This window comes from Pogonomyrmex barbatus, unplaced genomic scaffold (genome assembly GCF_055798465.1).
Source record: "Pogonomyrmex barbatus isolate J1 unplaced genomic scaffold, ASM5579846v1 scaffold2, whole genome shotgun sequence".
Lineage (NCBI taxonomy): Eukaryota > Metazoa > Arthropoda > Insecta > Hymenoptera > Formicidae > Pogonomyrmex > Pogonomyrmex barbatus.
In genome coordinates, this window is record NW_028297116.1 from 16,092,941 (window position 1) to 16,120,476 (window position 27,536).

At 35.8% G+C, this 27,536-nt stretch overlaps 1 protein-coding gene across 1 annotated transcript in view; it reads left to right on the forward strand.

The window, feature by feature from the left end:
* The window catches only part of LOC105432052 (uncharacterized), a 31,637-nt gene extending 5,733 nt beyond the window's left edge, over positions 1 to 25,904 (forward strand). The window contains exons 2-19 of the mRNA XM_089076457.1: positions 10,206 to 10,401; positions 11,992 to 12,158; positions 12,402 to 12,656; positions 12,977 to 13,110; positions 13,230 to 13,469; positions 13,528 to 15,519; positions 15,578 to 15,847; positions 15,942 to 16,272; positions 16,463 to 16,708; positions 17,038 to 17,303; positions 17,523 to 17,677; positions 17,738 to 18,805; positions 18,889 to 19,032; positions 19,172 to 19,285; positions 19,391 to 19,552; positions 19,770 to 19,979; positions 20,137 to 20,392; positions 20,871 to 25,904. Coding sequence (XP_088932583.1) covers positions 10,207 to 10,401; positions 11,992 to 12,158; positions 12,402 to 12,656; positions 12,977 to 13,110; positions 13,230 to 13,469; positions 13,528 to 15,519; positions 15,578 to 15,847; positions 15,942 to 16,272; positions 16,463 to 16,708; positions 17,038 to 17,303; positions 17,523 to 17,677; positions 17,738 to 18,805; positions 18,889 to 19,032; positions 19,172 to 19,285; positions 19,391 to 19,552; positions 19,770 to 19,979; positions 20,137 to 20,392; positions 20,871 to 23,023 — 8,358 coding nt within the window. The 5' untranslated portion in view covers position 10,206 and the 3' untranslated portion in view covers positions 23,024 to 25,904. The remainder of the gene's footprint in view (positions 1 to 10,205; positions 10,402 to 11,991; positions 12,159 to 12,401; positions 12,657 to 12,976; positions 13,111 to 13,229; positions 13,470 to 13,527; positions 15,520 to 15,577; positions 15,848 to 15,941; positions 16,273 to 16,462; positions 16,709 to 17,037; positions 17,304 to 17,522; positions 17,678 to 17,737; positions 18,806 to 18,888; positions 19,033 to 19,171; positions 19,286 to 19,390; positions 19,553 to 19,769; positions 19,980 to 20,136; positions 20,393 to 20,870) is intronic.
* The last annotated feature ends 1,632 nt before the right edge of the window (positions 25,905 to 27,536 follow it).

Here is a 27,536-nt window from a genome sequence, read left to right on the forward strand (position 1 = left end):
CGGGGGAGGATTAAGGCGGCAACCCCTTTGCCTTGCAATCTTTACTTAGCAGTCCGCCTGCCGCGTGTAACGACATGCCGGCTAAAATCCCTTTAAAGACCGCTGGTGGGATCCGATCGCAGGATTTGCCTCGGTTTTACCTGTACTTAGAAAGTGCCTTACTCCGCACGAACATGAAAAGTCACCATCCCGTAAATCGCTTGATCAATTTTCGCGATTTCAAATACAAATGTCTAGAAATTGCAAAGTCATTTTCCCTTCGATGCATTTAAAGCAATGTCTTTTACGTTTCTATTTAAATATCTTACATAATTCCTGATCGATCGTTGAGCGATCTTTATATAGGATGCGATAATCGTTCGCGAAACATGTCAGATGCCTGCAACTGGTGAATCAGAATGAAGATTTTGAAGATATCGCTGATAACGGCAACGACATGCAACGTGAAGAGCATCGGGAAAATTATTCGGAATGTTGTGCAAATGACTTTCCAGCTTGTATATGTAGGAATCCATTCGCGACCTAAATTGCTATGTAAAATGACTGGAAGAAAACTGTGTTTCGGATATGATATTACGTTGTTGGTAGACAGAAGTGAATGGTGAAATTACTAGGCGCGAACGCCATCGGTGCAACCGTTTTCCGTAGCCGTTGCAAGCTGCAGCTGCAGCCATCAGCATGCAGTTCAATTTTACCGCGGTTTGACGATGAGAAAAAGAGAGAAGAATGGAACACTAAAGTATGTCGCCGACATTACCGGCTCTCGGCGTAGATGCAAAGCGGATTATAAAGGAGTTAAAAATATTAAAATCACGATGTATTTTAGTTCGTAACATTGTGTTCCCGGTGGCATTCCCGTTCCCCGCAAATGAGACAGGCAGGAGGCAAGGAGACGAAAGACGAGGAAGTCGAGTGTGACGCGAAGTAAAGGCGCAGAGGGAGGACGTCGCGAGGAGTGCCAGGGGACAAAAAAGGGGCCAAAACAGGGGTGGCGGGAAAACGGGACGCAGCCGAGAGGGTACGTAGTGTATAAGTGCTCCGCCTGCAGAAACGAGAGATGAAAGGTGCAGCGCGCTCGAGGACATAGATACATTTGCCGGCGCGAATGCTGAAAAATAATGAAAAAAGTGACGACAAGGTTGGGTGCAGAGAGTAAGCAAAGGCTTACCGATCGGGGAAATGTCTACAGAATTTTCTGATGGGGATGGTGGAGATGATGGAGATACGGCGGGAATGCGAGTCAGATCCGCGTTTTCCCGGTGCACTGACCTGGAAAATCGCTACCACTCAAGTGCTATCGGACACTAATTATGAGATTTCAAGTGATATCAAGTAACGAGGGGTGCTTTCAAGGAGAGACGTAATCGATGCTTCGCAAAGTTGCGATACCATTGCTGAAGAAAATAAGAAGTATCTTACTCACGAAGAAATATTAAAATACATATAATCTTTTACAAATAAAAAAATAACTATATTATATACATACAAAAAAATAGAACTTTTTCTTATAATGTAACTATTAACTTTGTTTTCAAGAAATACTTAAATTTTGATGGAGAAAAATCGTGAAAATAGAAATAAAATTGTTTCAAATATTGCTTCAATTCAAATTAGAAGAATGAGTATTTATATATCTTTGTAAATTAATGTCTTAAAACATAATAAATTATACATCTCTTTTTTTAATTTAGGCAACTTGTCATTTAAGCAAATCGCGAACAGACAGTAAATTTGATGTCTCGTTTTAACTTTCTGTTGTTGCTAAAGCAAGATGTAGACTTTTTTTATTCTCGATTACTGCACCTCGAAACGCATAAAGATCGCGGATCCAATACCATTAGAGCTTGAGCGCAACATATTCGTGGTGAACGCATGGGGCTAAAGTGCGACGGACGAATTATGGGGATGTACTCGTAGGGCGTCGGATGTGCCATGGGATCACCATAAGGCGGGATATTTCGTGAGGCCATCTACGTGGCTGACGCTGCCGATGCGACTGTATGAGACGCTCGTTTCGCCCGCTGGGAATTTCGGCGGATCACCCGTTATATATCCGGGGGGGTTATCGGGCGAACGACTGGAAAATAATTTGCAGTTTCTCTGTACTCTCTCGTGGGGAAAATGACCAGAGACGCGAAAATATACGCTCGCGCGAGCTGCCCTTTTTGGTCTCCCGATGATTCCCGTAATTTTTCGCTTTGTTATTTGGTATTTTTGTATTTCTGTCGCTGCTGAGAGTCGAGAATCTAACTTTACTTTAAGAAAGATAACAAAAGTCTTGTAGCACAAATAAGAATGAGCAAGAAAATAATTGAGAACAAAGAAGATATGTTAAGATATATTATACTGGTAAATAATGTCGCATAAAGCTATTTAATCTGAGATTTTGCTATGTAATACATAGTTAAGCAATCTTATTGTTCTACATAGGAGGGAGCATCTTTCGAGATTCTACTATCGTAACTGTGAATAATCGAAGTCAGGTGCTTGAAGGGTCTTGTGTAACACGCGCGTGATATCTTGTCGCCGCGATACCGAGGCGCGAGTTGTATGTAATCAGTAGTATTAGCTCCTGTCGTGATACGGTAATTTCCTGAATTGTCAAACGCTCTGACAGTTTGATACTGGTACAGACGCACAACGCGTAGATAACCGAACGCGCAATATCGCGTAATGGAAAAAGCATCGTCAAAATCACCGTTTGCATAATCGGCAGTAATAATGCAGTAATAATGCAGTAATGCAGTAATAATAACAACTTTATCGAATTTTGTTATAATCCTATTATTATTTTAATTCAATTTTTTATGTATGTATAATTTTATAGAGAACATTCTTTTTGTGTAAATAGTTATTAATAAAGTAAAACAATAATTGCTTATATGCAATCATGTTAGCTATATCAGTTTAAAATATATATGTAATATTATATATATTGTTTATGTATATTGTTTATGTAAAAACTCGTGTATCGTGATTTCTGATAAAAAGCAAAAGGAAACTCATACGAGACGATCAGTATCGTAACATCCGTTTAATATCGGAAGAACGAGGGTGGATAGGAGTCGCTATAGAATGCAGATTTTAATCCTTGCCATACCAAAGGAAGGAAAGGGACGATGCTGAAGTGACTTGAAGTCTCTTCAAGCGAGATGCTTAATTCCACCCTGTTCTTCTGTAACCACCCTTTGGTGGTCTTTCCTCCCTTCTCTCGTTTGGTATTCAGATAGATAATCCCGTGTTTTTAATTTCTATTTTCGTCAAATATATTAAAAGTTATATCTACAATGTAAATACATCGCACTTTGCTTTGCTGCGAATTAAGTTACGCAGTATGAATCATTACGTTAATCGTCACAAAATGATATGATTGAAACTATGCATGTCATGTAATCAAAGATTCTGGGGAACAAATATTTTTATTGTTAATTAATTTATGAATTCAATCATATTTGTAAAATTTAGAAATAGCAATCCACCATAAAACGTGTGAAAATAATTCTGAGTTTAGATAGAAAGAATTCGTGATGGTGCGTGATATGAAGAATAAGAATTTGAAGAAATACCCCAAAGGAGAATCATACGGGATTTTGCCGTCTCGAAATCGTATATCATTTCAACCGCGACGTCTGTAACGCCGTCTGCGCCGCAGCGATCTGATGATAAGCATCATTAGATCCTAGGTTTATCCAGTCTTGACTAATTATACAAATATTACGCAGATCGTTGAACGAAAATGGATCATTAGTACGAACATCGATATTTTAATCCGCGATTGTTTCCAATTACATGGAAGAATCCTCTTATTAAAAGCGGTATTTCCTGCATATTTCCGTCATAATGAAATTAATTACTTAACCGCAAGACTGAGCCAGAGAGAGTGTTAGCATTTACATTCCATTACATGATAATCAAGTCTGAGTATATCGATTATTGTGTATCCAACGCATCTTTTATCATCGAATATATATGAGTTGTGTTTGTACAGTTATATCATAATTCATATATAAAGCCAAATAATATATTTCCTAATAAATTTCTTATTACAACTACATAAAATTTAGACACAATTAAAAATACAATGATTTTTTTTAATAGATAATTTATTTAATATAAAAAGATATAAATGAGTTGCAATTTTGCGATAAAAAACCTTTGGATAAAATTCTGTATGACATGTTATTAATAAATAAATGTTGAAATGATTATTGTGGCTTTCATTAACGTAAAGACACAACCCTATGTTTTATTTCAAAATATAATTTTGGCATCTCTACTTACTATTGAGAATAAAATTTCCTGTGTCATTTCGAACTGTTGCTTATATCATCACGTTACACTTTGCATCAACCGAGTCCACGGTGACAGGAATCGAATGATATCGAATCGCGCGGATGCGGGAAACGCAGAAACATTCGGTGACTAAACGTTTATAGGCACTTAGGGCAACTTTTCCTCGCGCAACGCTATATGAATAAGTGATAAAGCCGCGGTAGGATGAGGGCGAAGTCCGTAGTATAAATTCCAGGAGGTTGTCCTGCGCCCGGGCTCTCTCCCCAGGGTACACCACACCCTCAAAGCAGCGGCATAAGGGTTATGCTTGATAGATACGGCCCGGCTAAGTGCTTATCGTATTTCGTTTAGACGCCACCACACTCGGAGCTACAACGATCGTTCTTGTGAACGAACCCTTAAGAGCATCGTGCGTTTAAAGCTCGCTCGAGCCGACTCGGTTTCTTCCATCTAAAATTTCGAGTGAACAGGAATAAAAATTCGCGCCACGGCGCAATTCTCACGAATGCAAAATGTTAAGTGACTTAGAGCAGAAAAAACGTTCTACTTGCTTATAGTGGCGAATAAGCTCGGCGTTAACATCACTTTTTTCCATTCATGTAAAATATTTGTAATTTTCATTCGTATATTGTTCTAAGAAATATATTAAAATTATGATATATATAAATTTTATATTTGATAAATAAATATATGTTCAACAATAATTTTTTTATATAGTTTTTTTTTTTTTATATTAAAGAACTTGTTCTAAAACTTGTTATTAAATTGATCGAGTTTATTACTCGCTTCTAATAAGATAGATCGTTAATAATTTGCTTCCAAAATCATGGACATAATATTCAAGGATAAAAACAGCAAAGTATCGAGAAAGGCGTGTATCGTGAAAAGAACCGAAGGTCGTCTCGGAACATTAAATACGAGCTTGCGTTGTCTACAAATTTATTTCGGATTTGGCTCTGCTGCGACAAACAAAGGAAGAAAAATAAAACGAGACAAGTCCGGGCAGATCAAGAGTCGAGAGTAAGGCTCATCCGAGATCGAAGGCACGTTATGGCACGTATACTCCTTCGACGGTCGTACGGTGGTCTTAAGGGATAAGGCTTCTTCACCTTCGTTTCGAAAGAAAGTCGCTCCTTTACGCGCGCGTTAGTTTCGCGTTCTGCTTATGGCCCGCTGGGGGCCCCATTAAAATGCCTCGAATTGTTTACCGCCCGGCCCCGCGTGCCGTTTGTACCATCTCGTAATACCTTCTGTAAGCTACCATCTCCTGATGGCTGACGCGCTCGCGTGAAGGTAGTCGTAAAAATTAGAAACTTTTTGCCATAGCGTATCTCACAATACGGCAGATGCAACTTTGATGCTCGATTCGCAATTTTTGTCATAGCCACGTTAATAGAGACTGCCTGAATTATTCCATCGGCGAATGCAACATTATGAAGAATTGGCGGTAATTTTGCACGATCGGCATCCTCCATTAACGCGCGGTCAACGTCGCGCGCTCGCACGATATGCGAATTCCCTTTGCACGCTACTTAAATCCACGAGTGAATGAATTCTATCAATTCTCGCTCGCGTACGGGCCACGTAATGGTCGGAAGAGCTTATCGGTTATTAATGAAGTGAATAACGTCGCGTATCGCCACGAATGGAGGAGGGGGCCGTTTAATGGATCGTTAGTTCCAGGCGACATAAACGAAATTCAGCGCGTCTGCTCTTCAGCGCTTCGCGATTCCCCGATTGCATTATCAATCATAATGATTGAATTTGAACAAGAAAAATCTTAAAATCTCGTTAAAATCTTTCCTGAAATTTTACTTTTTCTGAAGGAACGACGATAATAAAATTCAATTCTTACAGAAACATAAACGAATCCAAATACTTATAATTCAGATCCAAAAGGGAATATTTAGTTAAGTTAATAATATATTATCTTTATTCGCATTTGCACTTCCACTGTTCTGATTTTCCGCTCTGAGCCTGCTCTGAAAACCAGAGCCGAAACCGTCATCGTGCACCTCCTTTCCCGCCTCGTCTTTTCCGCTTGGGCTGATCGCGTATACACGCATGGTGGCTCGCTTTTGCTCAGGTTAACGTAAATGCGACAGGAACAAACAAACGGGGAATACAAATCTAGAGTGAAATGAACAATGCCCGGGAGAGTTACTGCCTCCTAATTGAAACCAACCCCCGCGTATCATCCCCCGCTCTCTGCGCTTCCTCTTTGCTCTTTCCGCCTTCCTCACTCTCCGTCCTTTCCATCCTCTTCCCGTATCACTCTTCCTCCCCCTTCCTGTTCCACCGATTCTTCCTCACTCCCTTTTCATCCCCCTCCTCCCTCTCCTACCGCCTAATCGTCCCGCACAGATGCGTGCCGCGTTTTCTCTCGATCCGCGTATAAAGCGTATAGTTTACGACAAAAGTTCGGCCTCGAGTTTAACAAAACGCCTATTGGCCCATTGCAGTACACGAGTCGATGCATTTACATGCGTCCAATGAGCGAGTATTGATCACGTCGCACAAGATCATTCGACATTCGCCTCGTACTTGTGACATCGTCGAAAGAGCACCCTGACGCGACTACATTGAACTAATGGGCATTCTAATTGCCCGCTAGGTAGAGCTTTGTGATTAAGCGATTCATATTATGCTACATTGACGCCTCAGAGTACATTATTCACGAGATAACGTGTAAAAGTTCCAATTTTATAACCATTAATAATTTAATATATAATAACTCTTAATACATTAACATTTAGTTTATAATAATGTTATTAGTAATATGTAATTTATTTGCATTAAATTTATAATAATTATTTATTAATTCACTTGAGAGCAGCAATAAAATCATTTTTTTATCTAAATTATCGCTTCGTTTGATCGATTCAGCGATGTGTGATCAAGATTATCACACATTACCTTATTCGAAGATTTCTTTTCTTCAATATACTTAAGTTACGATTCGGAAGGAAATAAATCTACGTTCAACTCTTCCCTCCTCCTTGTCCCAAGTGGAGGTGATTAGTCTGTGCAAGTGCTAAAGAGACGAATATTATACAAGGCGATCGTATAAATCGGCCATTCACCTAGATGCAGCGTTCCTTATTTATTGCCCGTTTGTTCGCGCGCAAAACGTATATGCGAAAATTAAGGTGCGAAGCCTATTCCACGCTCTTACGGGAATCGACTCCCGTAGACTTTGAATATTTCCTGCGAGGGCTGTGAGCCTCGTAACGAAATTCTCTCAATGCAAGAAATTTTCATTTGTACGTCGAAAATAAACTCGATTGCGTCTAATTCTAAGAGAGAGCCGCGTGCTCTCGCGCGTGTGTTGTATTTCACAGGTGTGTTTTAATCGCAACGTTCTCGAGATGGCTTAGGTTTTACTGTCGCACGTAGTAATTTGAAGATGTCTCGTATAATACGGATTTACGTCAATTTGCTTTGAAAATATAAGCTATTCCGAAGAAATATAAATTATTCAAAAGGATATCACGAACGGCGAATTTATCATTTCAATTAATTATATACTTATAAGTATCGTCAAATTATACGATGACTGACTTTAACAAACTGTCACTCTCTTCATCGGATAAAAAAAGAAGGAAAGAACTGATAGAAATATATACCACGAGAAGATGCGCATATTTATGCATATTTATTTGAAATCGATAATCGATAGACAAACAATCGGTGTTCGGTTGAAATTTGTTATGTGAGATGTCAACGAACGCAATTCAATCGGCACAGCGTGACATAGATCGTTTTCACGAACGTTATCGCCGATGGCGCGCGCATGAGTGTGCGTGCAAAAACGAGTTGCTAATCCAGCGCTCGTAGCCGCAAAATATCAGGTAAATTTCAAAAAAAAAGAGCCGCTCTCATAACGCTTCAAGTGACGTGTTCATTTCTGCTCGCATCATATTCTATGCTTATGAAATGCTTCGATTTAAATTAAGCCTAAAAATCACTATAATTTGAATGCTTTAAATTATAAATTTGCTTTTAATTATAAATTTAGCATTGCCTATCAAAATAAAAATGATTGAATACAAATTATTAAAATCAAATATAATACATATACAAATTAAAATTAAATATATATACGTATACATAAAGTAATTATTTGTGTTTTTGAAATATATACATGTAGATGATCAGCAAATCCAAGAACTGAAATAGAAATTTCTCGGATAAATAAACTGATTTAAAAGCAATTTATTTATCTGCTCGTCACCGAATTATATAGATATATCATTTTTTTTATATCATTTTATTTGTTAGATTTCCTTTTCTCTATCATTTCCGAAAAGAAATCGAAGATCATCGAAACTAATTTCGAAAGAGTATCGCTCCCCTTCGTGGAAAATCGCGCGAGGATCACGCTCGAGAAAGTCGAGACGTCTTCGTCGCGATGTCTTCGCTAACACACAGTCGACGTGGCGAACGAACGAACGAACGGGAACAAGCCAGTCATCACAGAAAGAGGCCGAGTCGAGATTACCAGCGCGCTTCATTTTCCCTCCTTTCGTTCTCCTTTTCCTCGCCCACCACCCTCCGCATTCAAACGTGAAGTTATCAGGGCTAATTTTCCGCCTTTGTCGCGCCCCTCGGTGGCCAGCAGCCGGTTCATTATTCGCATCTAGCGACCACTGTTTTTAATAACCTAATGGCTCTTACGCGGTACATTATATCGCCACTCTTCTCTTCCTCCTTCTCCGCTCCCTCTTTCAGCGCCACCCTTCGTTGCTTTTTCGTTAGCCCGCTTCTTTATTCGCGATCTGCAACGAAATATCCAACTCTCCTACCGTTCGTTCGTTCGCTTATGACGCTTATGACGACACTCTCGTGCGGCGGTGGTTCTCTCGGACTCGCATTCCACCGGGAAAGATTATGGAACCGAACGACCAACCCTCTTGGAAATCTTTTCCCCAGCTCTTCCCTTCACGTTCGCGCGATCGCTGGAGAACGGAACGATCGCTTAAGTCTTTATTCCTTGTGCTTTTGTTGAATCGTTGAGCGGTCCTCCGCGGTTTTTGTCTCAGCGAATAATCGAGGGAGAGATGGGCTTACGTCGGAGATATTAGGCACGAATAAAGAGTAAAGACAGTCATTGTCAACCTTGCGATTTGTCTCGCTCTTTGAATGATTGTGATCAATTGTGAGGAGATGCGCGAATATGTCGATGAGGAATAATTAGGGATTCTGTAGACAATTCTCGATGTAAATCATTTTTATATGATAAAATTAGCTATAAACGATTATTTTTTTTATTGCGCGATACAGTTTCGCGCCGAATTTTCCGACTGCGAGGAAATTTTTTTCTGCTTCGCGAGGAAGTCGAACGAGACGCAGAGTTCTCACAGCTAGTAATACACCTGATTACGATTCAGAATGCGATGGCGATGATATTTCACTTCTTTTTCGAGGCTTTATGATCGGACGTTTTTAATTTCCCGCCGCGCGCTCCAGCGAGAGGCCCAAGCCGAATGCAAATTGTGACAGGAAAGTTATGCGCGGCCGTGAAATTAATGTCTTCCCGAGATCGGGACTTAATAGCCCGTTATATACTTCGCGCGCCACATACATATACATACGCGTGTGCAATTCCGTGAGCGGATTTATGAAGTGACGAACTCTCTTGCGCGCGCTCGCTCGCTAAATTGAATTCGACTTGCCCCATTTCTTCGACTCGTATAAATCGTCGGAGAATCGATCGTCGATATTCTCGTTTAACTTTCCGATACTTACTTACCGATACTATTTTTTTAAATCTTACTTGAATGATTAAATAGAATAGCATCTTAATGAATAATTTATCTGAGTAATGTAAATGAGATTATATCATGCTAATATTTTTGTTGCTCAAAATAATCTTAAAGTATTCTATTAAGTATTCTTATAATATTTTACAGCATGAACCAAATAGCCAGATCGTTTTCTTTCTCATTATTTTGTGTTCGAGTATGCGTCTTGCTTGCCATCATCTCTGCATGCAGCTTGGCAGAAATTAACAAACGTAATCGGAGCAAAGTGACGAAGGAAGGATCTGACCTAATTAAAAATTCAGAAAAATTGGTGATCTCTTCAAATCAACGTGACGATAACAAGGTAAAGATTCAAAAAAATATTTATGTAATTAAAACTAATTTAATATAATATCAATCAATCAAGAATTGTGCTTTTTTTCTATTCGATAACGTGTGAAATTTTTGATGGAAACTTTCTATTGTTAAGTTCTCTTACAAAGCGAGTGTATCATCGTGATTGATAAGAGAAACTATATCTCATGTTCAATGTTCTCTATTCGACCGAGAGCGACGACAGATTCTTGTTTTCAAACGCGTTTTAATATCTCAAGCGTTAATTTCTTTTGGCGAGAGACGTGTAGAGCGACGCGACGTGCCACAGAACATCTCTCCCGCCAGCTTTCGGCTCTCAGTCCTTATGTCGAATGACAAAATGACAAAGGGTTGGTCGCCCCAGGCTAGCGATATTACCGTTTCCGTTTCGGAACTATGCGAACTGTCGTCTACCGCTCCTCTCCTCGGCCGCGTATTGCGGCCGAAAATGCCTCGTGATTGATTATGCCCGCCGTACTTTCGGTGCTCGACTCTCGCAACGGCCGATTGATGGGGAACTCACGAAAAGGATCGTCACACTCACAAATGAAATCAAAATGTCTCAAAGTACTGTTAACAAGATCCTTAGAAGTAAAACGATTAAAGTAATTCAAAGAAATTGCAAATAATTTAAAGTATATATATATAAATATATATATATATATATATATATATATATATATAAAATATATATAATAAAATATAATTTTTTCCCGTAATAATGTCCCTATAAAAAAATGTTTAATCATAATGTACATCGTTTAATATACATATTCGCAATACATTTGTGCATTCTAATAAAATTAGATGTCCTTCAACCAACAAAGCCTTCTATCATCGCAGACAGTTTAATAAAAAGAATTCTTGCCTCTCTACAGAGCTATGTTAGCGTCGGAAGGCAAATCAAGGGCGAGACGGAAAGCGGGGGTCTTTATTTAGTTAAATGCCGCGTGTAATTGGGTGTAAGATCTTTTTTTTTTTTTTTATTCGGCGAACCGACCACGAGACGTCGGTCCTGCCGCGAAACCGCCACGTTGCGAGGCTCAAGTTTTCCACCCCTTTTCTGCAGCGTGTTAGGTGCCGGTGGTGACTGCCAGCCACCTGATGGCACAAGGGCCCACCGGGAATGAGATGCAGATTGCCAGAGGCCACTTCAGCCACGCTGGGGGGAGTGAATTTTTAATAATACCGCACCCTGTGCCCGCGGCTCCCGGATGTAGAATTCCATTGTTTTGGCCGCGCGAGCGTGTCAGAAAAAAGATGAAGAAATAGTATGCACGCGATGCGTTACAGGACATCTACTCGGTATTATTATAACGCGCTAACGTGCTAACGGAGGTGGGAGCTAAGGGATTGTCAGCGACAGAATATCCCGTTGTCTTCGCGGCAGGAATGTCGCTGCAAAACATTCTGAAGCCCGCGGCTGTACATTTGAGAATACGAATCTCTTATATGAGTGTTAATTTTCTCTTGCTTCAAAATTCCACAATACATTTCTAAAATTCAGTAAAGTATATTAGAAAATTGATGTATGTTCATTTAATTAATTAAATTATGAGATTATCTTTTAAACGTACAGGTTGACGGCGGCCAAAATTATCCCACAAATGAATCTGTGATGATCAAAGATGAGAAAAATAGCATGGCTCTAAATAGATTTCTGAAAGATGTTCTAAATGCGCAGAACGAGTTGAAGTGGATAGATCACGCCACGCATCGTGTTAATCATAGAACTGGCCTGGATGAGTAAGAGCTTATGTTGCTTGTTGCTTTATTGAGAGCGAGAAAGAAGATGAATAAAAAATAAAATAAATTCAATACACAGATAGTTAATAAGCTTGACTCGAACTTTCACTTGCTAGAAATGTCTACTTCAGTTGGAAAAGATTGTTTCAATTTCAACAACCTTGATTCATATTTACATTCTACAACGATTTAGAAATGCACCAATTTTTATTGAATGATTTTATAAGAATATTTCCGATACAGTTCATTGATGCATACCAATCAGTTATCCGTCACGAAGGATGTCCTGGAACGGGCTGATATCGATTATGGAAGTAGGTTACGCGGCAAGAGAGGCTTCGATCGAAATTACGAAACGATGTGGATGCTGCAGAAGAAGAAATATGGACAGAAGAACACTCGCGATGTCCCTCAAAGAGTCTATCTAGATAACGATATGACATTCAAGAGAGATACTGATAACGCTGACTTCGATGCTCTTTATCAATCTCATGACACGTAAACGGATAGAATTATACTAATGTATTGTATTGTATAAAATTATCATTTGCTTTTGTTAAAATCATAATCTAAGAAAATCGGCGTCTCATAAACAACGAAAAATTGATAAGAGAGGCGTATTTTTGATGTCAAATTAATTATACTTTTTCTCATTGTTCTTCTAAAACAATATTTCTTTAATTTTTAGAATAAAATAAACAATGTATGTACTTTATTTATAGAATTAATTAACTAACTTTTTCATGAGTGTACCTAACAAATTTTCTAATGCTAACACATTTTCCATGGTAAGAAATTTATTTCATCTTTGAATATAGGTTAGATAGAACTGTCTACGAAGGAGGAGTGATGGCCGATCAGCTACTGAAAGATTGGACTGAAAAGAAGGGTCTTCATTCCTCGAAAGACTGGTCGAATTCTAATAAGAATCTCAAAGTGACTAACAGCGAAGGTATATGGCTTCGTGATTACAAGCCTGCTGAAATTCTCATTAATTCTGGTATTATTGAAATAATTAAAACGTTAGAAATTTTCGCCCGATTTAAATTAGCACAAAACATGATTTCTCAGACTCGAGCAACGATGAAATGTTACATGACGATATTGATAGGCAGGATCAATCACAAGTATCATTGCATGATCCAATATATGCAAATGATTTCGCCGCTTTGAGGGAATCTCCAGTTGCAAATAGGAATGACAAAATTCGAAATGCATCATTATCACTGGACTCTTTGAAGAAAATTGTGTTAGAATTAAAAAATAATTTGACGTGGGGTGATAAGAAAGCGATAAATATAGTTTCGAAAGGTAATAATTATTATTATAATATTATTATTATTATCATTGTTCTAATTTATTTTTATAGGAGAGTCCAACTTGTGGGATGAACCAAGATCAATTGTTGAAATATACAATTTTGATAAAGATTCTAATGGATATCCGGATGAAGACACAATGCGGAGGCTAAAAAGAGCAAAAAATATAGGCAACGAAGACAGAAGTGAGTCAAGCATTTTTCAAGGAGTAGAATTTGGATCATCATATTTTGGGAAACAGAATTTGAAGTCATCACATGATCGCAATAAACGCAGTAGAAGAAGTTTTGTCACAAACTTAAATTATATAAATAATAAAAAAAATAATTCTAGGAATAATAATTATCAAGAACCTCAGATTAAAGATACTCTAGGAAATATAACTATAATACAAAATACAGAAGAAATAACAAAATTATATTCTAATTATTCCAACGACAATGAAAAAAACTCGGTGAACATTTCAAACAAAATAAACATTTCTGATCCGCGGTATTCTTTAGAGAAAAGATTTAATTTTACTAATCGTATTAATAATTTAACGATTATTCCGTTAATAGCAAACAAAACAAATATTTCTGAATTAAGATATCCATCAGAGGCGGACCTGTATTTAAATGATAATTCCATTAATGAATCATTATTAGTCACAAAAACAGAGTTTCAAACATTTTCACCAGAACATATTATGATAAATAAAACAAACAGGAAAGAAATTAGTCAACATTCCACAATTGAGATATCAAAAAGTGTTGATCATGTAGCAGACAATTACATTAACTGGTCTAATTTCGAAATGAATTTTCCCATATCGCACACAGTTACAAATTCAATACGCTTTTCAATAAATAGTGATATTGATGACTCTAAAAAATTCTTAAAAATTCAAAATGGCGAAGAGAAATTAGGAGTCGCGTTACGACAAACAACGCGACTCGACATAGATGACGGACAAGCAAAGGGTGCGGAAAAAGAGTTTCCCTGGGGAAATACATCGCATGGCTTCGGCATCGCGACAAATAAATTGCTGGGCTGCGTCGTCAAAACAACTGCAGCCGCGAGAGAAAGAGAGATCGACGGAACGCAAAAGCAAAACCGCGAACCGATACCCGGTGTGATCAAGGTCTTTGAGCCTCGAGGGCGTTCGTATCAAAAGCAGGAGACAGAGACGGCGGCAAAATTGTCTCGGCAAATGGGAAAAGATGGAACGTCCGTGGAAAAGATGAAGACGAACGAAGATGAAGTCGACGAGTCAAGAAGGGTAGACTCCTCGGCTTCGCCGATTGATCCTGTCGTCGGTGCAACAGTGGAACCGGAAGCTGCAAGTATAAGCACGTCTGAGACGTCTGGTGAATTGATAGTACCGAAAGATTTTACTTCGATGAAATACATTGTAGATTACGACTTGCGAAAGCAGCAACAGATGGTTTTACCTGTAAGCACGGAGAATAGGAATGCAAATAAATCGAATGGAAATTTGGATATCGATAGAATCAATGTTCGTGTTCTCGGGTCAAACGGAAATGAGACTATGAATGTAAAGGAAGATACTCGAACTATAATAGAAGCTCACAAGTATCACGAATCCGATAATAATTTACGGAGGAAATTATTATGGATTCCTACAATTTCAGTCGACGCCGAAATTGGAGATTTATCAATGAAGAACACGATACCAGTTTTTAATACGACGACAGAGAGTCATATTGAAAGTGTCGTGGATGAGAATCGACAGCAAAATAAAATAGCTGATTCTACAAATTTAAGAAAAGTATCTATTAAAGTTAAACGCAAAAATAAAGCTGAAGAAGATCATATGTTGTTAAATCCTCAGATTTCCGAAATAAATCATTATGCTCGTTACAAACGATCTGCATCCGATCTTAATGGAAATCTTGAATTTAAAAGTGAAGCAGATCCTGAGAATCTAGCAATCGAGAAAGAAGCAATAAATCAAGATGAAACACAAGAAAATAATGAAGAATATCGGAATGTCGAAGAACTTAGGGGAGACTATAATGATAAAGAAGACATATTTGAAGGTATGACACTAATTTAATGAAAATAACGCAAATATGAAACTGTATAATGCATTTACAGATAATAGTAAAGCGACAAAAAATGAAGGAGAGAGATCGCCTTTATCCAAACGGAGGATTGATCCTATAAAAGCCAAAGTTAAAATGTTAATTCAACAAAAACTCGCCAAGAAATACAAGAACAATAGAGATTACAGGAGAAAGAGACATACTATGATCGAGTATTACGATTACGATGATGACGAGGTGCAAAGACACGATGCATCAATAAATAAACAGGATATTCAAAATAAAAATGATAAACTTTCAATTAATTCGAAGATAAAGCGTGGTAAGAACGTAAGCATAATAAAATTGACATTAAAGATATACAGCTAAAAGCATATTTTATAAAATTGATTGGTTAATATTTTAATTGATCACAGATGATAAATCACCATGTAAACCAGGCGATATAGGGAAGAAAAAGAATGAGAATGTCGAAGCGATGATGAAAGAAAAATTCAGAAAAGCGCAAATAAAGAACAAGGAGCCAAAAGAAGAAATTATTGTCGATCTCGGCAAATATAAAAATAAGACTGCAAAAACCGATCAAAATGATAAAAAACCATTTAATTCATCAAAATCTAATTTAAAAAATGTATTCAATAAGGAAATACAATTATCGACTACGGAAAAATCGGAGAAGAGTCATCAAAGCAAAGATACTATGAATAATGCTTATCATGAAGAATCAACTGATGATAAATCAAAATGGTAAATCGGATTATTTTGCGAATTAGTTAATAATGACTAGCTAATAATAAATTATCATTATTAATCACCAAGATAGATTTTAAAATATTTTCTATTTTAAACATACATAAATATATCTTTTAATCTATATATATGTAATGCATACAATGATGCTATTAATATAAATAATCAAAAAATAGATCTTTGATAGGTTGGACCAATTATTTGAAGATAAAATAGCATCGTCGATGATGAAAGAAAATTCAGCGTCAGCATTAGAGAACGACTATAAGAAAGAAATTAGTTTGAATGAACCTTCGAAATATATGTCTAATATAGATGTAAATCTTGATGGTATTAAAAATATTTTATTAGATATTCAACCTATTAAGATTATGGAGCAAAGCAGAAAATTGGGAGCTTCAAAAGATTTTTATGAAGATTTTGGAGATGATCAGTACAAATATTTTAAATTATGTTATAAAATATATATATCTATTTTAATAAAATTTGTTTTATATAATCGTTAATAGATAATTAGATGCTAACTCGCAAAAACTACTTATTTTTAATTTTTCATAATTATATATATATATATATATATATATATATATATGTATGTATATATAATTATTACTATTTTATATTTGAACTATTTTATGTTGAATATTAATTATTAAATATTAATTAAAAAGAATCTGTAAATAATTTCTATTAAAAGTTATACATAAGAACTATGTATTTTTGTAATATGTGGAATTGTTTAGAGCTAATAATTTATTTCAGACCAGAAGACCATTATTATTATCAAGAGAACGATCCAAACAATGTCGAGTCTCTCTACGAGGAGTTGAAGAACGTATATGATTGGTCCGACGGTGAATTAAAGAGCGGACCTCGACTCAGAGGCGATCAAAGGCTACGTTATGAATCAGATGATACGCTTAATACAAATCCCTCTCAATTACAGCCATTGAGCGATAGATTCCTCAGCTCGAATCAAAATGATAACGCAAAAAAGAGATGCCACTCAATCGATGCATCTTGGATGAGTAAATATTGAGTGCAATCATCAAGAAACTTTTACTTATCTTCACTTTAATCGCATCTATTCATGTCACCTTCAAACATTTTATATTAATTCTTTTTTTTAATTGCAGGTTTATTCTTATTTTTTTATTTTTTAAATATCATACTTGCAGCTTTACTTGCCGTTATTTTTATAAAAATTTACGTACTAAAAATAATTTTACGAAATGTTTGATTGATAGCTACGGGCTCGAATAGCACTCCAGCGAGCAATTATTTCGCGCTTAAAGTCACGGATGATATGTTTAAAGGCAGTTCCGAACAGAGCAGTTCGACGGAGGGAAGCCCACTTAGTACAGTTTCTGTTAGCTCAACTACCGAATCGAAAGTGTCTATAGTAAGCGTATGATTATTATATCTTGTAATCGCGATAATGTAAAATAATATCTCGGTTTAGATTTCAGAAGACAAGGATAACTTGTTTCCCGAGAAACAGTCGATAATTAACACGGATTCTAATTCTCCATACGAAAATCATAAATACCCCAAAATGCACGAAGTATTGAAACGAAATTTGGAGAATCAAGCAATTAGTTCTCAAGATTTGCATGAATCTTTTGTGGAATCTGTAAATTGGCATGACGACTTTGATAATAATGAAAATGTCAGATTGAGTAGAGGACTAAAGGCTATAAATGATACAGTAATTTCTAGCTCGCAAGAAACTCACGGTCAAAATAATAAATTAGATGTGGCAGATGCGATTAATATGAATTTCGAGTTTCCTCAAGCTTCTTTGCAAACTTTTCACGATAATTCATCGATATTAAAAGATTGGCACAATAATTCAATTGTGGATTTACTCAATATTTTTAACATTTATCATAATAGATCTGATCAAAATGCTAAAAATGTTCAAGAATCAATTTTAAATTTGAATACAGTTAACATGAATGGTAATGAGGATCTTGAAGCTGCCGAACAAAAGTACGTAAATCAAACATCGAGAATTAGAAGGGCAGCTATTTTAAATAATGCATTTTACGACGATGTGAATCAAAATCAAGATGATTCTGATACAAAGGACGAAAATTTGGATAACCAATTTCATTTTTCAAATATCCTTGAAAATCAGCCCGAATATCATAAATACGCGACTAGAAATTGGAACGACGATATAGAAGATTTTGATCGACATTCGAAAATTTTCCAAACTAATAAGAGAAAAAAGAAGTCTGGGAAAAAGAATAAAAAAAACAAGCACTTGGAGAAACACGGAAAGAAAAGCAGTTCGCGTTCTCCTTCAAATAGAAACAGAAGGCATCACACACATCGATCCGACATGACGAAGAACGTTAACCGAGGTGATTTAAAGCTGAAGCAAAAGAACAAAGCTGAAGCATCTCCTTTGATTGGACGCACTAGAATCCAGAAGAGTAAAACAGCCGAACAAGATCTGCTTCGCGCAGGAGTGAATGAGGCATCGGGCGAAAAAGTGCTTTACGAGAGCGTGGAAGATCAGAGCGTAAGTGAAAAGGCGAACGCCGATCGCGTCGTAGATCGCGCGACCGGATTAAAAAGAGAAAAGAATTAAGGATGATTTTTCAGACAGTGAAGCCGAAGGAGGACGACGCACGGAGAAAGGAAATTACAATGCTCCTCGCAGCCGACAACATCGACGACGAGTCGCAGATGGACGTGGCTCTCCACGGCGAGCTGGCTGGTAAAATCGTCGAGCAAATATTCGAACAGGCAAGTAAAGGATCGTGTCGCGTCACATCAAAGCTGCTTTCAACGTCTCTTTCATCGAAAATGAAAAATTATTTGATGCATGGAGCGTACGTTTTTCTGGTATCAGGATGATTGATGATAATTAGTGTCGGTATCATAGGTTCAACAAAATGATCAATTGAAGAATGTCTTTGGTCCTGGGCTACACCGCGATTATAAAGCAGAAGACGTGATAGCGGGTAACGTTTATCGACAAGGACTCGACGAAGATGGAGTAATCACGATATTCCTTAGTTTAAGAGATTTGCGATTATTTAATTTAAGAGAACAATTTTGACAACTTCAAAATTATTTTGTTTTTTAAATTGACGCAATTTAGACCAATCGCACGGAAACGATGATAAAGAGAGTTATGGAGCTCCTTGGTACATTAATCCTAAATGAAGCGCAAAAAGAAACTTGTGTTCTCTTGTCGCCGGAAATGCGAGAATTTTTAGGATGGATGCTAGAAGTGGATCGAGAAGACGAATCACTGGAAGAAGTATATTCTATAATCTCTCTAATTATGTATTAACTAATTGTTCATCAAACGCTTCTTAACAAATTAAGACTTCTGCTCATTCCATCCATCATGAATTGAGTGACATTAAAAGCGAAAAAAGAATTTTCATTATGTGTTTTCTCGCCTTTGGCGGCATAATTTAAGATGGCTACAGTGAATAAACAAAAACCTTAATAAATATTAATTTTTGTCTTAGGCACCACCGTTGCCTTTGATACGTGAGAAAATCATTCCGGAGCAACACTCAGGACATAAATTCCTATTTGACAGCTCTTCCAAGCAAGAAAGAAAAGAAAATATTAATGATCTAGAGAAAAAAGTGAGAGTATTGGAAACTCTTGTAAAGAAATACAATGCATTGACAGCAAAAGAGAAAACGAAAGTTCAAGTAGTCCACGATTATTTGGTAAGAAAGTGAACTTTAAATTAATATAATTTTTGTTTATTAATTAATATTCGAAAAGATAATGATAAAACTTTGTCTATGATAAGAGATATTTTATAATTATAAATATAAAAAAATAATTAAAGACTGTACAAAAATGAATTTTTTGATCATTTAGATTCGGCAGTTAAATCTAATTTTGCAATATATCGAAGCGCGAGAAAGTACAGAAGCAAAAGATAAACTTACATCGATACCTATTGGAACAGCTAGAACCAAAATCGGAAATATTTTGCAATATCAAAGCGCAGTGTCTAATGCCACTAATGCAAGCGATTTGATAGAAAAAAATGCATTCTCTTCATCAATCAATACGCATAATCCTTTTCGTTCTAATAACCTCTTTGAAACGGCAGATAGGCAGCTCCATGATAGTACGTAATATTTTCTATGATTACATATATTTATCATTTTTTACGTCTTCTGAAAATAGCATAATGTTATAAATTTATTTTTCGTCTCTAATGTACAGTTAAAGAATATTAAAATTTCAGTAGAAAATGTAGTAAACAATGAGCTATAGGCGATGTTCCTTTAACTACCAATATCGGGAAATTGGTTATCGGAAATGTTTTCGGTCTAAATACCATGGCATGATAAACTATTTCCGCATCGAGTCGATAAAAAACTATGGCGGTTTCGGTCGAACTTTCAAACTCCAAATAATTATGTCCACGTAATATCTCGTCCGAAAATTGCACGATAAAATATCTATTCACATATCTCACTCATATCATTCTGCAATACAAACGGTCAATATATTTTATTTATCGTGCTTCAACTTAATATTTTTCGAAGATTATGCAAGTTAGCGCAACAAATTTTTGCTCTGTTATATTTAAAAATTTTTAGGTCGTATTGCATCTCGTCGTAGAGAAACGCGTAGTCTCGACGAGAATCTATCGAAACAACATTACAAAACAAAACGTCAGAAATTCCATAATCAAAAGAGGAATAAAAACTACGGAAATTCAAGGCGAAGACACAAGAAGCATTTCAAACACCTAGATCGGGCAGGACTGTCATCGGGAAATAGGAAATCGCGAAAAAAACGCGCAAATCCCGAAGAGAACAATCAAGCTTCACTTTATTATTTAGGCTATGAGAAACCAAGAATTTACGATTCACTTGATGTCCTCGATGTGAAATTGACAGGGAAGAAAAAGAAGAGGAAACGGGAATTGGCCGATAAGGAAAACGTGGCAACCGAGAATGACAGGATGCTCGATTTGTTACCAATAAAGGGGAAGAATCGCGTGGAGGACGAAGTGATGCTGCTCAACAAGCGGGAAGCCTGGAAGAGGGAGAACAAGAAACAGCTGGAGGAGGTCGCCTTTGGCAAAGACATGAGGAATAGCACGAGGAGGGAGAGGGAACGATTCGAGAAATTGATGGAAGAAGATAAACGCAAACCAATCAATGAGACGAGTTCCAGAATGAAGCGAGAGGACATGATTCGCGGGACACCAACCAACAGGAATACAGATTGTCTTAATAAATTTCATACAGCACCCGAAATTTGTAATAGTGAATCATGGAATCATTTGAAGTCGAATAACGCTAATAACAGCGTAAAGAGCAAGAATGAATTAGAATTAGTTGAGCGAAAAATTAATGTTTTCCCGGATAACAAAACCGATGCAGCAGTTGATTCCGCGGTTGCGGAAGTCAGCACACAAGAAAAGTTAGCGACAAACGCGGGAACCAATAACGAGGTTAAGGGAAAACTTCGTGCTATAAATCGCGAGACAAAAATTGACAAGGCGGGCGGAAGTACGGGCTTCGTAAACTTGACGAGCGACACGAAGCGGGTCTCGAAGGGACGACAGAAAGCTTCGGCAATGGAAAAAGAAGCAGATAATAACACTGTAAAATTAAATCGAACGACAAACTATCGACGTGAGGAAATAGATCCTGAAATCGAGCTGAAAAATCTGAGACAGGGACAAGAGAAAAGAATTTATGACGACGCAAACTGGAAGATGACCGACTCTTATGATAATGATAATCTATCTAGAAATAAATTAAGGAAAAATTACGTGACTAAGTTAGACAAACTGGGTGACCTAGATACAGATCCCGAGAATAATTTGGAACTTCTGAGATTAAGAAATAATAAATGGTCGAATGACGTCGTCGAATGGAAACTGCTGCCAATAATAAAAAGATTACCGCGTTACGACTATCCTATTTCATCGAGAATAGAAGAAGAAACACCTATATTAAGCAATATAAAAGATATGAAATTTCAATCCAACGCTTACTTAAACAATCCGAAACTTTGGCGATTAGGACATCGCAGAAGAAATGTTTTTAATATATTGCCCATACTGACAATAACTAACAATGATAATTTTCCGCGCAGAATTCATCGAAAAATAAAATCTAAGATAGCAAGGTTTAAGAATTTACAAGTAGATCCCAGAATTATTTTTAAAGTTCGACAGCTATCTAGATTAAAGAACACTAAAAGATCAAACAGCATTGCAGAATTTGGAATGCCTTTTGTATTGAAAGATTCTAATCGCAAATATTATGAAATACTTCGACCTCGTAATCATTCAGAGCTCGGTGATCGAGTAATCTACGACGGAATTGATCTACGATTGCCAGTTTGGCAATCGTATCAATATTACAATAGTTTTGCGGATTCGCCGATCTTTCACTTTGTTCCGAGTATTCGTGAGAAAGGCGATGACATATATCGATATCCCACGGAAATATTTTTCGAGTATGACCCCTTTAAAGAGCACCGGACTCAAGACTTGAATCGACAATTCGCGAAACGAAATAGATTTCGTACGAAAGAAGAAGACTCTGTCGAATTTCCGAGAGATAATTTAACAAACAAAAATTCGAAGTCCAAATTCATGCAGATAAAGTTTCACATGGAAATGGACAAGCCAACCCTTGCAAATCGCAAAGATCATCTCGTTTCCAGTGAAACAAAATACACAGGAAAGATGAAAGAAATTAACAAAACAAAAACGAAATTAATAAAATAAATAGGATTTTTGATCGATGAGCATTAAAGGCTTTTAATTTATTGACATAAATATACATAATTATTTTTAAAAATTTAATGTAATCTATAGCGCAATATGGAAGATAAATCAAGGAACTTGAAGAATATATCGGATTGATGTAAACACGCGAAGAAAGGGTGCTGCATTGCATCGCGTTGCATTTTCAGGTCAAATCATGACGTGATAATTGTCAACGGGCGTCTAAATAATTTCATAATCAGATAAATCGGATAAATCGACGATGCGCGATTATCGTAATTGACACATTCGCCATATCTATGCACCAGACAAGCCTCGTAAATCGTCCTAGCTCGTTGGGATGAACTCGGTGTCGTCGCGTGTTTGCATACACGTACCATCGTCCGCGCTAATCCATCTGCATGAACGCCATCGCTGCAGTGCAGTTAATGGTGTTGTCTTCCAATAATTAGATTAGCAGATTGTGTCAAAAGTTAAGAGACTTCGACAGGTGAACGTCACGTCTTAATCTAACATTAAGTTAGAGCGATTTAGGATTTATATGTCACGTATAAGTTTGTCGAATATTTCTTCAAAGCACAAATGTTGAAGAGAAAAGCAACTATCTATCTTAGCTTTTGCTAAGATACAACAACATTGCGCTTTATTTTTATTTAGCCAGATTATGTAATATTTACCTTATTTGTATTTAGAATATTTTGCAAAAATCAATAGATGCAATAAAGCAAGATAATTTTTGTAATTATGCATAATTCTCATTAGATATACATTTATAATATAATTAATAACAGTCTAAAATAATAAAAAAAAAAAGGAGAAGTGGTATGCGAGGTGTATATGTTATCTCTAAAGATTTTCATAAAATGCAAACATTTCATATGTATCCGCGTGATAAAAGCCAAATCTTTCAAACCCGCGACCGCTATGCCGACTCAATCTCGCCGACTTACTCTCCTACTCTAACCGGAAAAAGAGCGTATGCAGCGTGTTCCCTTCTGCCCCGATCCGGCTCGGCTCAAAATATCTCGAAAGTTTCCTCGTAAAGTAAGGCCACGCGGCGGAATTCCCTCCGGCCAATTAAAGTCTCGAAATCGGACGTGCTCGCTTATGCAGGCAAAACAGGCAAGGGATGATGGAAAAAGAGAACGAGAAACAGACCGAGAAAGAAAGAAAGAGAGAGAGAGAGAGAGAGAGAGAGAGAGAGAGAAAGAGGAAGGATAGGACACAGCCGTGTAGTCGGTGGATGTTATTACTTATTCGACTCTGGGATTTTAAGGGCGGGTTGGATTTATTTAGATATTCCGGCAGGAGCATCTGCTCGTGGTTCGATGTCTCCTCTCCCGCGCCTACGTTTGCCCGTTTCGCTCTTCTTCGGCGTGCATTAATATACACACCAGAGAGCCGGTAAGGGGTAAACGATATTTTTACATAACATTAGGTTGCTCGTGCCCCCGAAATCTTTATATTGTGGCCTGGGTCACTAATGGGGGTTAAAACGCGAGATTTTGTTGCAAAAGTTTAATTCTATACACATATATATATATATTTGCACACAGAGATTTGCAGAGATCACGCAACGCAATCAATATCTTTATTTTTTTTTGTTGAAAATTAATGCGATTATTGCGAGTATCATATAGTTGTATTACATATCCAATATAATTTGTTTTTTCCTTTTCTTAGCTATTAGTATTAAGTTAATAGTTAAACTTTTATTTTATTTATTTTATTAGTATTAGTAACTTTGGAATGATAATATTTGTTTATATGATGTAACGGAAATAATAATAACGGAAATAATAATAGTTATGAAACCTGAAATAAATGCACAAATGTAATTAAAGAAAATAGGTTAATTAGAAAGTTAATTGAAACTCAGTACTTATCGATTTGTCCCTCGACGTTCATCGATATATCCTCCGTTGCATAGATCTGCAATAGTATCCGGAACTGGTTCAGAAGCATCTCTCCATTGTTCCGCGTTGCTTATTTCACTTTATTTCACATACTACATTCGCGATACGAAATTTAACACAGTATTATAGTGTCAACAAATTTAATAGTTTAATAACTCATTCATTGATAATTTAATAATTAACGATTTGTTTATTGGTAAAATTAGAATTTATGAATTGTAATCAAAGGAAATTAGAGAATTGTCATTCGTCCAATGTATTTTACTTTATTTCAATTTACAAACAAAGCATATTTGTAACACAAAACTGATGATTTAATTTGAGAATTTAGCTTAATTCAGTATTAATATATATTGTGATTTATTTATTGATTAATAATTGTATTTATATTTAAGATTACTGTATATATTGTTAATTTATACTGTTATTTTGTGTAATATTTGTGTTCACAACGCCGTAAGTTACATCATGTAACATCATGTATATTTATAAAAATATTTAAAAAATATATTAATAATTGACATATAAACGTAAAAAAAATAAAATTTCAATATATTAGAATGATTACCATATATCCAATCTTTAGAATGATTATGAAATATTTCACTTGATTGGATTAATTATATAATAAAATAAATAGAAGGACATAAAATTTCGACTTAGTATGTTGCAAGATGCATAAAAATTATCTTTTTCTTTATTATAGAATCAAAAATCTTTCTCATAAAGATCATTAAAAGAATTATGAATAAGAAGCTAATATATTATATTAAAATATTCACATTAACATATTAACTATAATATTAATATTAAGTTATTAGCATTAACATTAATCGTAATTATAATTTATTAATATTAATTCTTTACATTGCGTCGAATATTCAATTGTCACTCATTAAATAATCACCACTACCGAAAATGTAACAAATGTATGTCGCTTGAAGTATCCAATTCCGAAATATCAATGAAACATTCTGATTATATAGATTTAACATTGTAACGTATTGTTATATCATAATGCAATAAAGAAATAAAATCGTTATAGTAATGTATGACTATAGATAATATTTGTAAGCGAGACTTGTTTCTTAACATTATCTTTCTCAAGAAGATTTTTTCATCCTTGACTTCTTCTTAACGGTTATCTTAACAAATTAAAGCTAATCTTTTTTTTTCTTGGAAGAAAAAAATCTTACATATGAGAATAAAATTACATAATTTCAAAATTGAATAGAAGAAATTGTTTCTGAAACTAAGTTAGTTTCCGAACAAATTTTGAAAGCACAACACTAGATCTTATATTGGAGACAAATTATAAAAAAATTGGTGTAATGAAATTATAACGAGTTGATTAAAAAATAAAACATAGTTCAATTATCGTAATACGAATGGATTGATTGTTATATTCGTTCGGCATAACATAGTGTATTTAGGTTGTATTTAGGATTCTAACTTTCATCGAGTTCACAGCAAAATATAACAATGTTTTCAATAACATATAAGAATAACAAAATATAATCGTCATACATAACGGTGTTATTTTGCTTCATCGAGTTAGAATGAATGCGAATTTCATTTTCCCGCGCGCGACGTTACGCGTTGCGAAAAATGAACGAGATGAATTCAATTAGTTTACATAAATGCATTTTTTGTTTTATTTACAGAGATTTGAGATGCAAGATACTTATGAAAAATATAAGTTTTTTGTAAATATATTTATTCAACTTATTTATTCAACTTATTTAAAAAATTATTACTCTACGGAACGTATATATAATTATTTATTGGTTTAATTATTCACTTTTAATAAAGCAAATAATTTATAATTTTTTGCTTTTAATATATATAAAGTGAAAAAAAGAATTTCTTTTTGAAACATTACAAAATTTGTGAAGATCATTGATGCTATTTGTTTAAAATTTATAGAATATTTAATAAAAAAATTGTGGCGTTCTATTATATTATTATACTTTATTTCGACTTACATTATATTTTATCATTATTTCATATTATTGAAGATATTATTATTTTATTACACTTAAAAAAAATCATTTATAGGACATTTAAAAAAAAAATGTTTAAGAAACATTTAAGACATTTTTTTTAAAAATACATTTGAAAAAAATGATGTTTTTAAGATACTTTTAGATGTCTTGAACGTAAAAAATTTATTCGTAATGTAATTTTCTCAAGTATTTCATATTTATGTATGTGTTTAAAATGCACAAAAAATATTAGTTATTAATCTGCGTCACCGCCGTTTTGTTAACTGAGATGTAATTCCGCATGCGCAATACTATGCAATACCGCGCAATATTCGAGATATTCGAGCCACGATAAGGACATATTGTTTGACACGTTCGATCGATTTATCGCCATTCTCGTTATTCGCTACTTTCGATGGCGCGGCTCGGTCATCGACCCCCATTCGGTTGCGCGTTCCGATCAACGGCATTCGAGTCGAATGCAAATCGGGACCTTTAATTGAAAAGTGAATCCGACTATGGGTCACGATTATTCACGGCTGCCGGACAGCAACCCAGTCCCGATACTCGTTCGTTCGCAGCCAATTGTTTCAAATCCCGCATTGTTCCGGA